The 14890-nt window shown below is 41.8% G+C and overlaps 1 protein-coding gene across 2 annotated transcripts in view; it reads left to right on the top strand.

Moving 5' to 3' along the window:
• Window positions 1-14890, top strand: part of OXSR1 (oxidative stress responsive kinase 1) — a 97483-nt gene that overhangs the window by 56045 nt on the left and 26548 nt on the right. For both annotated transcript variants that reach the window (XM_032695647.1, XM_032695652.1), the window contains exons 6-7: window positions 8744-8853; window positions 12276-12377. In XM_032695647.1, the coding sequence (XP_032551538.1) occupies window positions 8744-8853; window positions 12276-12377 (212 nt within the window). The remainder of the gene's footprint in view (window positions 1-8743; window positions 8854-12275; window positions 12378-14890) is intronic.

Genomic DNA, 14890 nt, shown 5'->3' with positions numbered 1-14890 from the left:
CCTCACTGATTTATCGTCAGTGTGTAAGGTGGTTTTCCAAAGGACTGTGGCAAAGGGTGGATTGATTTATCAGAAGGAAATGGGTATATCTGATAGTAAAGGTCCCTTACAACTTTGCCTTATGGAAAGAACTGCTGATCAAACTGCTCATGTGGATGTTCCCTGGTCTGCTCCAGTTGAATTGGGTGGTAGAGGGGTATTTAACTGGCTGCCCTGACCCAGCCCAACCTGGAGTGAGCTGGAAGTCTTGGGAGCAGTCATGCAAGCTTAGGAATAGAATAGGGAAAATTGTAAAGATGGTTTCTTTAGCTAATACAGATCTACCTGGAGTTATATGTTGTAGTCAGTGCTGTCATGAGCTGCAGCAACACAGGTGTGTTGGAAACAGTCCTTGGTGTGGGTGGACAGTGTGTCTGTGGAAAAGGGGTGTGCCTTTTCTTTCATACATGTTCCTACAGACTTCACTCTTCTTTCCAGAGACCAAGAATTACACCCTATCCTTGGAAACATTCAAGGCCAGGTTGGATGGGGCTCTGAGCAGCCAGTTCTGGTTGAAGGTGTCCCTGCTTGCTGCAGGGGGGTGGATTAGGTGACATTTAAATGTCCCTTCCAACCCGAACTAGGCTGTGATTTTGTGATTATTAGTATTGCAGGCTATTAAGTAAGACAAGATTGTTGGAGAGTACATTTAAAGCCTGTGATATTTGTTTTTCCTCCTCTTCCCAGGGTACTGTTTTCCTCTACTGAATACAATTCTTCTCCAACTGTCCTTTCTCTCAGGACTCCATTCTTTCTGTGGATCTCGCAGTGCTTTTCCAGTCCGTGTGCCACTTCTAGCTGGAGGGCAGAGCTTGTGCCTGGTCCTGCCATCTTGGCAAACATCCTTGTAAATGTTTAACATTTTCAGTCCCATATTTAATTGGGAAGAGACGTATCTGTGGGTGATAAGGTCTCTTTAGTTCCCTGTCCTGCTGGTGGAGGCACAGCAGTGGGTCAAGCCAGTGTGCTGGGGGTTAAGGGACAGGGCAGTGACTGTTGTGTCAGGGGGAAGTGCCTGTTGCATTTTTTATTCCTTCGGAATATCTATGCCTGGCTTTGCATCTTGGAATGAAAGCTGTGGATTATCCACCAGGAAGCAGAACAAGTTGCAATGCGGTTTTTATAGGTAGCTCTCCCCTCTCTGCAGAGGACAATAATCCCTTTTACAGAACATGACACCTATTTCTGTTTAAAACCTGAAGTTGCTTTGTTTTTCTTTTTAAGTCTCCCAGTGCCCTTAATGCCTGCTGTTATATTTCTAATGAGGTGTAAATAATTAATCTGTGTGGCAGCTGATGGAAGGTAGGGAGTGGCTTCTAAAATGCTCAAAGGAGGAAACTTTTTACAATAAAATCCTAGATTTTTTTCCATAATAGGACCAAGATATAACTTTTTGGATTTGTACTTGCATGGAGCTTTAGATTCTGTTTTGGGAGAGGCTGCAAATAGCTGTTATTCTGAGTATTTCTGCCAGCCTAGAGAAAGCTGCTTGTGTTTCTCTTCCACAAGGGTGCCAGGGCTTGGCTTTTTTATATTAAGTCTCACTGGTAATAGGTACCTGTTTGTGCTTTTTTCTGCTGAATAATTTTTAGTTGATAAGTAACTTTAAGGTTGACTGATCTTAACTGTATGAATTCCAGAGGATTTATTTTGTCTGTAATTTGTACATGCTCCCCTAGACTGAACTACTTGTGGTTTGTATGTGCAACATTTAAGTGATGAAATCCACCTCTCAGCCTATCCTGTGAAAGCAGCATTGTGAGATGTGCAAAGTTCCCTCTTTACAGACTCTTCCTTTGAACATGCAGAAGGTCCAGTGAGGCTCTGTGACTTTTCATCAGCCACAGCAGGGCCACTAAACTCAACCAAGGTCAGCGAGTTCACCCGGTGGCAGGAAGCACTTTCGTTTCTGTGGAGGCAGCTGATGACTTGAAAGAAACGAAAATAAATTAATGAATAATAGAGAAGAGCCTGACCTGGTCATAACACGAGGTTTCGTTTCTGTGGGAATTTCTGACACTTAAGCTTCCTTTCCTCCTGACCCAGGATGAAATAGCAAAATTTCTAGCAAATTCTTTGGGGAGGAAAAAATGCTGGAAGCAAACCAATCCCAATAAAATGAGATTTGTTTCAACGAGATCAAAGCACTCGCCTTTGATAATAATATTAATACATATTATGAATAATTCTGTTGATTGAGTGCTTCAGTTCTGAGCTAGATGACATCACTGCGTTCCCATGAAACAAACATGTTTAAGTTTCACTGGAAAGTTACACCAGAAGGAAAAACCCAAAAGATGGATCAGCTGTGGAATGAAGCCTGAGGGTCAGAGTGAATGGGGCACCTCCCTGCTAGGAGCTGGTTTGGTGTACATGAAAAATTTAAATAATGTAGCAGGGAAGAATGACTTCCATTCTTTTATAATGACTCCTTTCCCTCTTGCCATTCCTCAAGCCACACTGCCTGTGAACAGTTGTTAAGAAGGTCTTATTCAATGTTTGGCCTTTGCAACCTTGTGTTCCTGTGTGTTTCCTACTGCTTGACACAATTCCTGCTTCTTGTCTCAGAAGAAATGTAATTCTTAAATGTAAATAAGGAGTGTATATCTCAAACTGGAAATCCTTTGAGGAAAAGAAGTGCTTTCAAGGTTTGGAAAAAAATACTCATCCCTGTAATGGAGGAAACCTCACTGCTGGGATGTACTTCCACAATGTATCAGTGAATTTAATTATGGGAAACTTTCACTGTGTAGAATTCATGGCAGTAATTTTGCTGCAGGATTCTACAGTTCTAACTAGTGAAAATTAAAACCTCCTTTGTTAATTTGGGCTATGCAATTCTGTTAAGGCCGAACAGAAAAAGCAAATTGATGAAAGTGTGTCAGACATTTCTCAGGTTCTGTTTGTAACTCTGAATTGGTGGTTGTGCATCCGGTGTGAAAGCTGCTGTGGGAGCAGGTGAAGGGGTGGAGGAGAAATCTGTGAACTCGGGGGCATTTGCTGGGAGTGGGATTTCTAAAAATTCCTCTAATGGCCTGCACAAATTCCCAGGTTGAAACTCCTCCCCAAGTCTTGGGACTTGGTATTTTTACTCATGGCTCTATTTTTAACTCTGTAGCTCCTTTTGCTTTCAAAATGTGCATCCACTGAACCAAGGAGAAAATTGTCTTTAACAGACCGAGCTGACAGCGAGAACTAAACTGAGGCAGTTTGCTTCTATCTTAACACTTTATTTTTTTTTCCAAGGGCACTGGCTTGGGCTGGTGGCTTGGCATCAGGTTTTCGGAGCCTGTTACAATTCAGTGTCGCTTTCTCAGTTTGAAGTGTTTTCCTGCACATTGAATTAATCTGTCTTCTGGAGAGAGCAGGACTCTTTCCCAGATACCGTTGTTCTGGGCTGTGGTTGCAATGTAAATTGAGATAGCCACGTTCTTTTGTGTTCCAGCCTCTCCATGGCAGTTATTTCTTTTAATCAGGGCATAAAACCTCTTTGCCCTGGCATTTATTGGCTCCCTGGAGTCTAAAAGCTGTATGGGTAAAAAGCACTCTTGTCAACATAAACTGCATCAGCACCAATATTGCGGCATAAACCAGGAGATGACTTCTCACAGTAAGCAAGACTTAGCATTTGTCAGTTTACTTAACTTTGCAGGCCCTATAAATTATTGTGAAATGAAGTGAGCATCTTGATGGGAAAGGGATGGGAGAGATTGAGGGGAAACTCTCCCAGGGTGCACAAGACTTGCTCAGTGTGAGCCACACTCCAACCACGGCACAATATCAGCATCCTACTGAGTTGGAATACAGAATAAATCTTTCTTTAACTTGATTTTGTCCACTGGGGTATTAAATATTGCTGTTGCCCATCCCTCTGTGACTGAATGTGATGATAGAAGAGCCTACTGAGGGCTGAGAGCGCACATCCCTCCATGGGTGGGATTTTTTGGTTGCAGAGTATCTTCAGGATTTGAAACCAGGGAATTATTAACGCGCAATCCGAGAGGTGCCCGGAGTGCCTGGCATGGCCCGGGATGGCCGCGCTGCCAAGCGGTTGAAGTAGATTGAGATTTCACAAAGTTGTTCAGGACTTGCTAATTGATCCTGGGCAAATTGCCCAACCCCTCTCGCTTTATCTATTTATAAAATGGGGATAGTTAAGGCCAGGCAAAACTTGTGTAACTGAATTTGTGTAACTTTCCACAAATCCATGCCAGCTTGTCACCGGTTCGCTGTGTTCCTGACTGCTCTTAATTCATTGTACTAAAATAGCGCTCTACATAAACATCGAGCTATGGTGCAGGCAGTGTCATTCCCCACTTTCCCTTAGGAAACTCTAACTTTGGGAGATTAAGTGGCTCTAAGAAGGGGCAAGGTGCAAATCTGACTTGGGAGGGAAGTGTCGATTGCAACCGGTGTTGTATCATGACTCCTGCTGTATAGGGACCTGCTTCTCCCTTTCAAAAAAGGGCCAGAGGTATTTTTCTGTGGGTAGTGGAGAGTTTTAGTGCCTCTCCTGCAGCAGCATGATGTGAAGTAACTTTTTCTCTGTGTCACTTGTACTGTCTGTGTTTCCTGAAGAGATGTTGCGCTGTTTTGTTGTTGAAACCACTTTTCCAAGGGCAATGGGTGGATTCACCCAGCCTGGACTTTGTCATCCTGAAGTTACTTTATGCAGTAGGAGAACAAGTGTGTATTCACAGATCCAATACCACTGTACATCCATATAAACTTGAAAGAAGCTTTTGATTTTTGTTCTCCACTAACCTTCCTTTTCTCTGGTGTCCGATCACCTACTGCTTTCTCAGCACAAAATTGCTGTTTGCCACGGCCTTCGTCCTCTTCCTGCCAGGTTTGTTCATCTTCAGTGCTCTAAAAGCTGTAAGGTTTGCAGGAAAACACTTAACTACAACTGTAGATATTTTCTGATGGAGAACAGCTGAACAAGAAGGAAAGTGACTGGTGACAAAAACACTTAGTGCTGTCTTCTGAAATACTTTTTGTTTAAAAACAACTCCGAGTGGTTTGAAGTCAAGATTGGATTATTCAGTTTTTCAGCCCCTATTGAAGTTGGGAACTGCTTTAGGGTCTGATCCAAACCCACCAGACTCTGTAGAAGCCCTTCTGATATCAGCAAGCTTTTTAGTGCACGTTCTTCCTATCTTTCCCTTCTATGTATCTTGCAGGCAGCTACATGCAGTAGCTTTTTAGGATTAAGGTAATGTTACAATGTGAGATGGCCAAGGAGAGATTATTTTAAAAGCTGACTTCTAGATTTGGGTAAAACAATGCATAATATGATAGAAATGTATCTTCCTGTGGTAATGCACATTGTGATGTGGTCCTGCCACAGCATTCTTGCATTGGTGAGTTGTTCAGATGGAGTGTTTCCTTTCAGCTTTTATATTTCTTGAGTGGCCAGGATAGTTTTCAAGTTTGATAACTTGGATACCTTAATAGCAGGAATTTTTTCCTAATGCCATGCTTTTCAAACACTGGTCTGCAGCTTCGTTGCCACTGCAGGATGTCCTGTTGGGTATGTGGTTTGAAACATGTGATGTTTCTACTGGAAAAGACAAAATTTGTCATATTTTTTGCAAAGTCTGCATCAGCAGAATTGACATTCCCATCCTGGACTGATTTTACTGTGATAAGAGAGTCTGGAGATATATATATATATATATATATATAAATATAGATATATATATAGAGAGAGAGATATGTTTTTCTCTTTTTTTAAGAAGTCTTTGGTTTGTATCACTGACACAGCTCCAGCAGATGAATATTTCCTACACTGCTTCAGAAAAACGATTAAAAAAAAAAAGATCCTACCGCTTTCATCCAGACATCCTGGAGACTTATTTGCCAACAGGCTGCTGGAAGTCTGCAGTATTTGGGCTCCTTTAGAGTATCTGACAGTCGGCAGATCCCCAGCAGTGGTGGTTACTGGTATTGCAAGCCAGGTCCAAGCGTTTCCAATTCCTCCCTGTTTCTGGTGATTCAGTCCTTTCCAGTTGTCACCATAGTGAGCCAATAAACTATGAGCTGCCAAGGAAGAGTACAAATGTAAACACTTCTGAGCTATCTTGAATTTCGTGGTTTTTCCCATTTTCTAGAGTTAAATTCACTTGAAATAACCTGTTTCTGTTCGAGAATGGAGACTCAGAATTGTACCAACTGCTCAGAAGTAAGAACTGAACCTCAACTTGTGGTTAGGATTGTATTTTATTGCTTTATAGATATTTCTTGGGAGCAGGCACATTCTTAGTAGCTGGGGCTTGGATAAAGTTAGTAAGGTGACATTTGAGAAGATGGTCTTAAAGTCATTCCTTACAGCAGAGTAGCAAAGGCTGGTTGAGCCTGTTTTAGCCCACTGGAAATGAGGGAAATTGATTGGGAAAACATTGAATAAATCAACCATGTAATGAAATAAACTTTAATTCCATTTAAGCTTTTTGCTGACCTCAGATGGCAGATGTTGGGGCCCAGTTTCCATCTGGAATTTATAAACCCATGTTTGATGTGAGATGTGGTGAATATTGTTTAAAGGACTTGTGTTTTTACTGCTTGGAATGCTTTTGCTTTGAATAGCATTTCCTTTCCCCTCAAAATGACTGCATGGAAACTTGAGGTAAGATAATACATGCAAGTTCAAATACAGCACATCACAATAAAATACTGATGGCACTTGGACAAGTTTCTGTTGGTATTATCTTATTTAAAAGAACTTCTAATTGCTCTTGTGTTTAGAACAATAGATCTTGCAAGACTTCCTGTAATGAGCAGTAAGAGGCAAATAACTTTGAATCTTTCAGGAAGCTCCTTCAGTTTCTGAGAAAAGCAAGGATGGTTGATGCTCACATGGCAGATCTCAAAGCAAAATCAGTGTTGCAAAAAGTGTGTTTCCAGAAAAATAAGGGTTGTAGTGCTGATGGGACAGGGATCCATCTAAGAGTTCTAAAACTTCAAGGTTAGAAGGAGGCCAAGATGCCTCTGGGAACAGGGAAGAGAACTGGACAGCACATCTCTAAAGCTGAATCCTAATGATATGATAGACCTTGGCTAGTGCTGGTTTTAGCCCTGTGATTGCTGTGAAACTTCCTGCAATGTCACCTTGCAGTTATCCATGTGTAGTAACTTCAGTGAGCACTAAGTCCCTGTCCTTGGAAGTCTCTAACTGAAGTGAGCTGGAAGCTTTCTGAGTCATGATTTCAGTGATGTTTCTCAAATATTGAAAGTCTAATGAGAAGGGACTCGTTGCACTGCTGGTGTGATGCGGAGGGAAGCCTGGGACTGTCCTCACAGGGACACCATTCCTTGCAAATTGTGAAGGGGAATCTTTTGTTGCAGTTGTTGCCTCAGTATAACATCCTTAAGCCATGGAGTAACTGTGGCTCCTCTGGCCACAGAGGGAAAGGCTTTTGCATTTGCAGTTAACTGTCACCAGAGTTTCAAGAATTTTCAAACCAGTTGTTGTCAATAATGTTCTGGTTTTATGTGAAATAGCCCTGGAATTTCAGAGACTTGCACTCCAAGCCTTTCATCAGTCTTAAAATTGGCATTTAAGATTTTGATTGCTTGTAGTGTGTTTAAAAAAAAAAAGTTGAGTTATGGAGAGTGGCCCATTGCAGGCCTATAATTCAGTAATACATAAGCAGTGTAGTTTGGAGAAAACTGGGAAGAAATACTTACATAGTTCTGTGTTTACAATTTCCCCATCACATGATTTTTTTTTTTCTCAAGTGCCATCCTCTTCTGAATGACTTGATTGCCAAATCTTTTGTAGTGCTCTTCTCACAACAAACATACTGTATCCCATAGCTATCCCTGCACACTGCTGCTGCTGGTAACAGATCCTTTTTCCATTTAATTCTTAATTGCATAAGACATCACGGTTACCTTTGACAGCATAGTTTTCACATAAGAGTGATTTACCTTAAGAAATAAAATTACCAGTGAGTGCAAAGGGCATCCTTGAGCATCTTTCAGCTTGTGAAAGATGTTCCAGGTGGGGGTGATGCTGTGCAGGGTGTGAATACCTGTCTGTGAGGCTTCCCTGAGCTGGTTGGGCTGGTTGGGGGGCATGTGAATTAATGCTGCTGTGTCACCAGGAACTGTTCAAGCTCCTGTTAAAGGAGCATTTGGGCCATGGGAAATTATCAAGGAAAACATGTTCTGGTAATAAATCATCAAGAATAAGGAACTGATACCTCATCTGCAGGGTGCAGTTAGGACAGTTACATGTTATCGAGTAACTTTTTATTCACCCACCTTCCTTGCTGGGAATGTTACCAGGATGCTCATGGAGGGTCAGCTCTCATTATGAATGTATGCAGATTAAATAAACTGTGGCTGGCAGGGGCAGGTCTGTACAGCAGCAGGTCTGCTGGGGGAGCACAGGCAGGCTCTAATGTGGCCAGTGGGCTGTAATGGAAAGTGGAATTTTCCTCTCTGCCGGCCAGGGCTGAAAGCTCTGCTGTCCCCAGGAGCTGAATGGCGAACTGCTGAATGGCAGTTCATGTACCAGCACTCTTTGCGAACTGTTGATCATTCTTCCTTTATTAGGAAACTCCTCATGCGTGACTGCATGGTCTGGTACTTAATAGGTGGCTGGGAATATGAGGGGAAAGAGGGGACAGCCCTTCAGTTTGCTCGGGATGTGTTCTTAATAAATTCTTATTAAATTCTGCTTTTGTTTTCTTTTCAGACTTTGGCGTTAGCGCGTTTCTGGCCACTGGTGGTGACATTACCAGGAATAAAGTCAGGAAAACTTTTGTGGGCACGCCTTGCTGGATGGCACCAGAAGTTATGGAGCAGGTGAATTGTTTTTCCTACTGTCCTCTGAGCTGATCTGCACCTGGAATCCCCTGTTATCAGCAATGGCTATATTTGCTTCAAACTAAGATGATAATTTGGCATCCTGTAAGGTTTTCCTAAAACCATAGGATTTTCTTCAGTTTGCCTGTTGCAGACAGGCTTGTACTGTGGAATACTAAGTGTTCAGTAGATTTTTGCCCAATTGCTTCTCTTCAGGCTCCTGCTTAAGGTGAGATTGAGACAGCTCAGCTGTTGCATAAAGAAGATTAACCTGCCCCTCCCTCTTGCATAAATATGAGGTAGAATATAAATAGTTTCACATGTGGTAAATATGCACATTCACAGCTCAGTAACATGCTCTTCTGCATTTGCAAACATCAGTTTAGGATAGTTAATTGGGACGTGTCAAAGTGGGGAGTTATTACAGGAAAATAACATGCGGTTGACTTTATTCAGGTATTTAGCTTCTCTTGGCTTGTGAGTATCCAGACTGTAAAAGCTGAGGAATGCTTGCATTTCCCCCTTCCTCCACTGCTCTTTTGGCTCACTAAAAGATGTAGTAGTTCTTCCCCTTGGGTGGAGATGTGTCACTTGTTGTCCTCTGCTGCTTCTAGACTAAACTTCAGAAGCATTGTCTGTGTTACTTCTGATGAAGGCCACCTGGAAACTCTGTTTACTGTAAAATATCATTGCCCATTTCTGAGCAAGATCCACAAACAAAATTACCTCTCAGTCCTGATAGGGCATTTGCAGTAGCTGTTGATGGCATTGACGTTCAGTGCCGTGGGCATTCTGAAAACTATCCCGTATTCCCTTAAAATCAGTTTGACAGAGGGCTGGACTCAGGGTTTTTGACAGGTGTGCTCAGCAGAATTATAACAGACTATAAATGTTTTTCCATTTTTTCTTCCACATTTTTTAAAAAAAAAAATATTTTGGGAAAACATTGTTTTATTAAAGTAATCCCACCTTGTTACTTTTCTCCTTGCTGTTGTTCACAATAAAATATTCTGAAGCTTAAGAGGAACTTGAACAAGATCCCCCTGTATATCTATAAAATGAAGTGAAGGTAAAACCGTGGTAGCACTTTAATGCATCCTTTCCTATATCTAAAACTTCTTGAGGAATGGAGATAACTTTGGAGTAGCTTAAATGTATTATTGATTAAAGGCTTTTTCAGTGTTTGACCTTTCCAGTGGCTCCCCATGGTGGCACTGAGGGGCCAGTGCATTACAGCACTGCTGCAACATCCTCAGAGTGTAACTCTAACACTGCAGAAGAAAGACACATTTCCCAAGTCAAGATCTGTCTTTACAAATTTGATTCTGAACTGCTTCACTGTCATATTCTTCTGGATTTTTTAATTTAATGTTGATTTAAAAATAAATAAAAATAGAGTATTTGGTGATTCCAAAGCCAGATCAGAGTTGTCCCTTGATATTCTGTCAGTTGTGTCCTGTGGTGCTGCAGCACTACTGGTGCTACTCCAACCTCTTTTCAGCTGAAATCCTCAGGACAAAATGGGATAAAAATCCCAAGGAGCGAGGTATAAAGGGGAAATAAAGGTTTCAGTGTCAAAGTGAGGGGTGGTCCCCCACAGATATGTTTCCAAAGGAGACAGGTTGTCTAGGGAGTGCAATACCTCCATCAAGGCTGTGCACATCTGACTGGATGCAAATATCAGATGTTAAAGCAGTATTTTGGATGCTGATGTGAAATCCTTCAGTGACCATTAGATCATCTTGGTGCCTTCCAGCAGGTGTCACCCTGAGCCACTAGATCCAACCGGGAAAAGGGACAAAGGGGTTGCTGTAGCTTGGCCTTAGATATGTAGATATTATCAGCCCAATTGCACCTGGTTTGCTTCAGCATCATTAATTTCCTTTACCATGTTAATATGTGATGGCCCAGCGTTGTCTTTTAATGTATGTTCACTTCACAGATTTATGGCAAAAAAAAAAATTGATGAGAAAAATAGATGTTGTTGATATAAACTGACTGCAGGGTAGTGAGTCATGTGTTGGACAGATGTCAAGATGAACTGCTGTAGACAGTTTTTAACTTAATAGTTTTCACTTGCAAGCAGGATTATGTGAAATAATTCAAAACCCCACACACAGTTAAAATCCCGTTGGGGAATGGGGTTTTGTACAGTGTATTGATGTGCTGTAAGATTAACTGAAAAACAGAGCTAAGAAATGTCCCAAAGTTATTCTTAAAACCTAAAAATAATGTGAGGGGGGAAAAAACCCACCCTTACAGCATATTTCTTCTTGCCCTGTGCTCTTTTAAATTGTACTACATATCTGTGCTTGTTTAGTTAACTGACTTGAAACCTGTTCAAAGTCATGGCACTCATAAACTGAGGCACTGCAAGAAACATTTCAGACATTTAAGCCTCGTGAAAATGATGCTTACAGCGTTGAAGGCATTACTGCAAGATATAAATTTGTGTTGCTATAATAAGTTTCAGTTCAGCTATAGTATTACATGACAAATAGTGCAGGAGGGTTTTTTGTTTGTTAGCCAAAATTAAAGATTATCCTAAAGGTAGTTTGGGGGATGTCGTTTGGTTTCCTCACATTGAGTGTCTTTCTTAAGCTTGTTAGGTTAGCTGAGCACAATGTCCCTGTTAGCTTTGCTCTGATTCAGTTCTCCTTTTTCCATAGTCTAATGAGAAGGAATACAAACCATCCTGAGCAACCAAAATGCTTTGATTTTCATGGCTGCTCTTGAAGTTAGTACATAATGTCTCTCCCCTGCAGCGGAGAAAGCAAGTGCCAAAATATTACCTAATAATAATGAGGAAGTAACTGCTTTGGCATATGAAATATTTTTTCCTGTGCAGGAGGGGAAGTAAATGCTATAAATTTTCCTGAACAAGCCTGTGTTTAATGTCAAGTGCAGAAGCTACTGTTAATTAGTGGAGGGAAATATTAGTCTGCAGGCAGGAGCAGGGGGCTTTTACTGAGCTGGTGTGTCCTGAAGTTCCAGGATGGAGCATGTTTGCAGTCAGATTGATTAAGCGGTTGACTAAAAGTGTAGTGAGCCGTGTGTCCCAAGGGGTAACAGCCTATCTATTAACTATGAGAGTTTCATTATGCTGTTTAATGACTCTCTGTGTCTTTGTGTAGAAGTCAGAGCCTGGTTTAACCCAGTGCCCCTTTATGTTCTGCACATGTAGAGGTTTACAGCAGAGCTGTCTTAGTTGTACAGTGCACAACCACGATTTTCCTCAGACTGCCACTTCTAAAACAGCTCCTCGAGGTACAAGAAGCTGAGGGAGAGGAGGGAGAAAGCCTTCCTTCCATCTCTGTAGTGCTGGTCTCTCCAAATTTGAGGGGAATGGAAGGAAAGGGTGAAAGGGATTGTAATGCAGGACAATAAGAGGCACAGGCTAACATCCTCTTCGTATTTTTCAGGTCAGAGGATATGATTTCAAGGCAGACATCTGGAGCTTTGGGATCACTGCTATCGAGCTGGCTACAGGGGCAGCTCCTTACCATAAATACCCCCCGATGAAGGTGAGCAGGTCTCCAAATACTTGAGCAAGATAAAGCATCAGTGTGTTCTGTGGGTGTTTCCAAGAATTCGGCTGGCATGTTGTATAGAAGAGTTTGTCCTCTCAACTTGCACCTGTGGATCATGATGTTCTTGGATTTATCTGAAGTCACCTTTTAAAAATATGCCACTTAATCAGCATTGCCTGAAACTGCACAGCTTTTACTTAGATCCTGAGTCTCACCATTATTGAGGAAAGTGCTGTGTGTTTTAATCCTGGAACCTCTGAAGGCAGCAGATGTTTTTATGGCTATAAATAATGATCCAGAATGTGTTATCTGGCATCCAGTGACACTGGGATGGCGAGCCATTCTTTTTCCTGCACTGATAATCCTTCTTGACACCTCTCAGAAATTCTCTTGATACCTCTCATGTTCCCAGTTATCCAGAAGAATTTCTAATTTTGTTTAACGCTGACACAGTCTTGTCGTGCAGTGCAAAGTACCACATCGGCGTGAAATGGTGTGGTATTGGCAACACTGGTGTTTCATTAAGGTTGAAGTGAAGGAAATGCTTTTTGCTGACACTTCAAAAATCTTTGTCAAATACCTTGAACTTCAGAGCATCTTATAGTTTGGCTAACTTTCCCTATTTTCTAACTCTGGAACGAGAAGTTACTTCCAACATGCTGCCCTTTCAGGGGGAGGGTACCTCTTAAAGTTAAGGGCTGACACCCACCAGTTGAGTTCTGAAGCATACTGTCCTTCTACTGAGCTTTAAGATCTTTTTCCTTATCTTCTTTGTGATGTCTGATGAAGCCTTGTCTCAATCACAAAACTTTAAGCCCCTTTGGCCCACCCTCTTGAAGGCCACTTTGCTTCTCTTATTGGGAGGAATGCTCCCTTGGATCAAACACGAGGGGGTGGAGACCCCTTTTGATACCCCCATAGCTTATGGTTAGAGTAATTACCTGGGATATGAAGCCTATGGGTGCCAAGTCCCTCTGTTTTTGGTATTGGGAGAGGGACTTTTACATGGACAGATAGTGATAGGACAAGGGGGAACAGCTTTAAACTAAAAGAGGAAAGATTTAGATGAGATGTGAGGAAGAAATTCTTCCCTGTGAGGGTGATGAGGCACTGGAACAGGTTGCCCAGAGGAACTGTGGATGCCACATCCTTGGAAGTGTTCAAGGCCAGGTTGGATGAAGCTTGAAGCAACCTGGGCTAGTGGAAGGTGTCCCTGCCCACGGCAGGGGGATTGGAATTAAGTCCCTTCCAACCCAAATCATTCAATGATACCATGGGACAAACTTTCCTTTTCCAAGTCCTGCCTGCTGGAGTGCTGTATGAGTTGTGGGTCACCTCTTCAGGACCTGGGTGAATCCCCTCCCACCCCACAATTACAATAGCATTTGGAAATCCAGTAACTCCCAACTCAGAACAGACATATCCTTTAAATGCCAGGACTTTGCACAGCTTTAACTCTTATAAAATTAATTTTAAGACTTGTCATGTCCACGTAGGGACTGTTGAGTGTAGCTGAGTGGTTCAGAAATGCCATTAAAGTTCCTACAGACTGTGGCAGAGCAGGGAGAAGTTGAGGAAAATGTGTTGCTGGTTTAGCTGTTGCTGCTTTCATTAATATTTCCTTTTGTGCTGTGATTATTGGTAGCATTTTTCAGCAGCTTCTGCAAGTTGTACTTCTGTTTATTGTGGTTTGAATGCCTGGGATGAAGCTTTGAATACCAACATCACCTATTTAGTATCATGTGCTGTATATGGTAGATAAAATTGAGTCCCTAATTCTGTTAGGTTTGGGTTCCAGTTGTGCAGCCTTCAAAGAAGACTTCTCTCTTTTACTTATTGAATGTAATCGTACTGCACTGCAGATTAATTTTGTTATGTAGCAAAATTACCCATGCATTAAGTGACCCTCCAAGGAGTGCTGAAAAAAGCAGGGAATTCTGTCATGGACTGTATAATTCCAGCTAGATTGATGGGCTTTTGCTGCCCTAAGCAATATAGCTGTTGAAAGCTATTTAAATATGCTACGTGCTGCTTCCTTTTCTAAAAATAGATATTCATCTGTATGTAGGTGACAAGTGGAAATGGAAATGAGTAATTTTCTTCCTTTCCTTCAGAATATCTAAGTGATGTGAAGGAAATAATCAGTTTGGCTTGATGGGTGCTTATGTGAGAAATGTCTTCACCTGCTGTTGCACTGGTACATGGAAGTAAACCTTTGTATTTTTTTAAGTTGCCTTTCTGCCTTTACATTAATTTGATTTCTAGCTAAGAAATACCTGCAGGGATGTATACTGATTCAAATGCCTTGCACAACTGCTCATCTCAAAGGAGGAAAGCTGGTAGATGTTCTGCTCTGCTTGCACCTTTAATCACACTAAACAGGCCTGAAATCACATCCCAACCTTGTGTTTGGACCACGGGCTACCCTGTGGGCCAGGAGATGGAATGGGAAAGAATAACTGAAATTGTTAACACATCCTGGTGGACTCAGATGCTTGATGAAAATG

Source organism: Chiroxiphia lanceolata, chromosome 1 (assembly GCF_009829145.1).
Source record: "Chiroxiphia lanceolata isolate bChiLan1 chromosome 1, bChiLan1.pri, whole genome shotgun sequence".
Lineage (NCBI taxonomy): Eukaryota > Metazoa > Chordata > Aves > Passeriformes > Pipridae > Chiroxiphia > Chiroxiphia lanceolata.
This window is presented reverse-complemented; position numbering and strand designations above follow the sequence as displayed.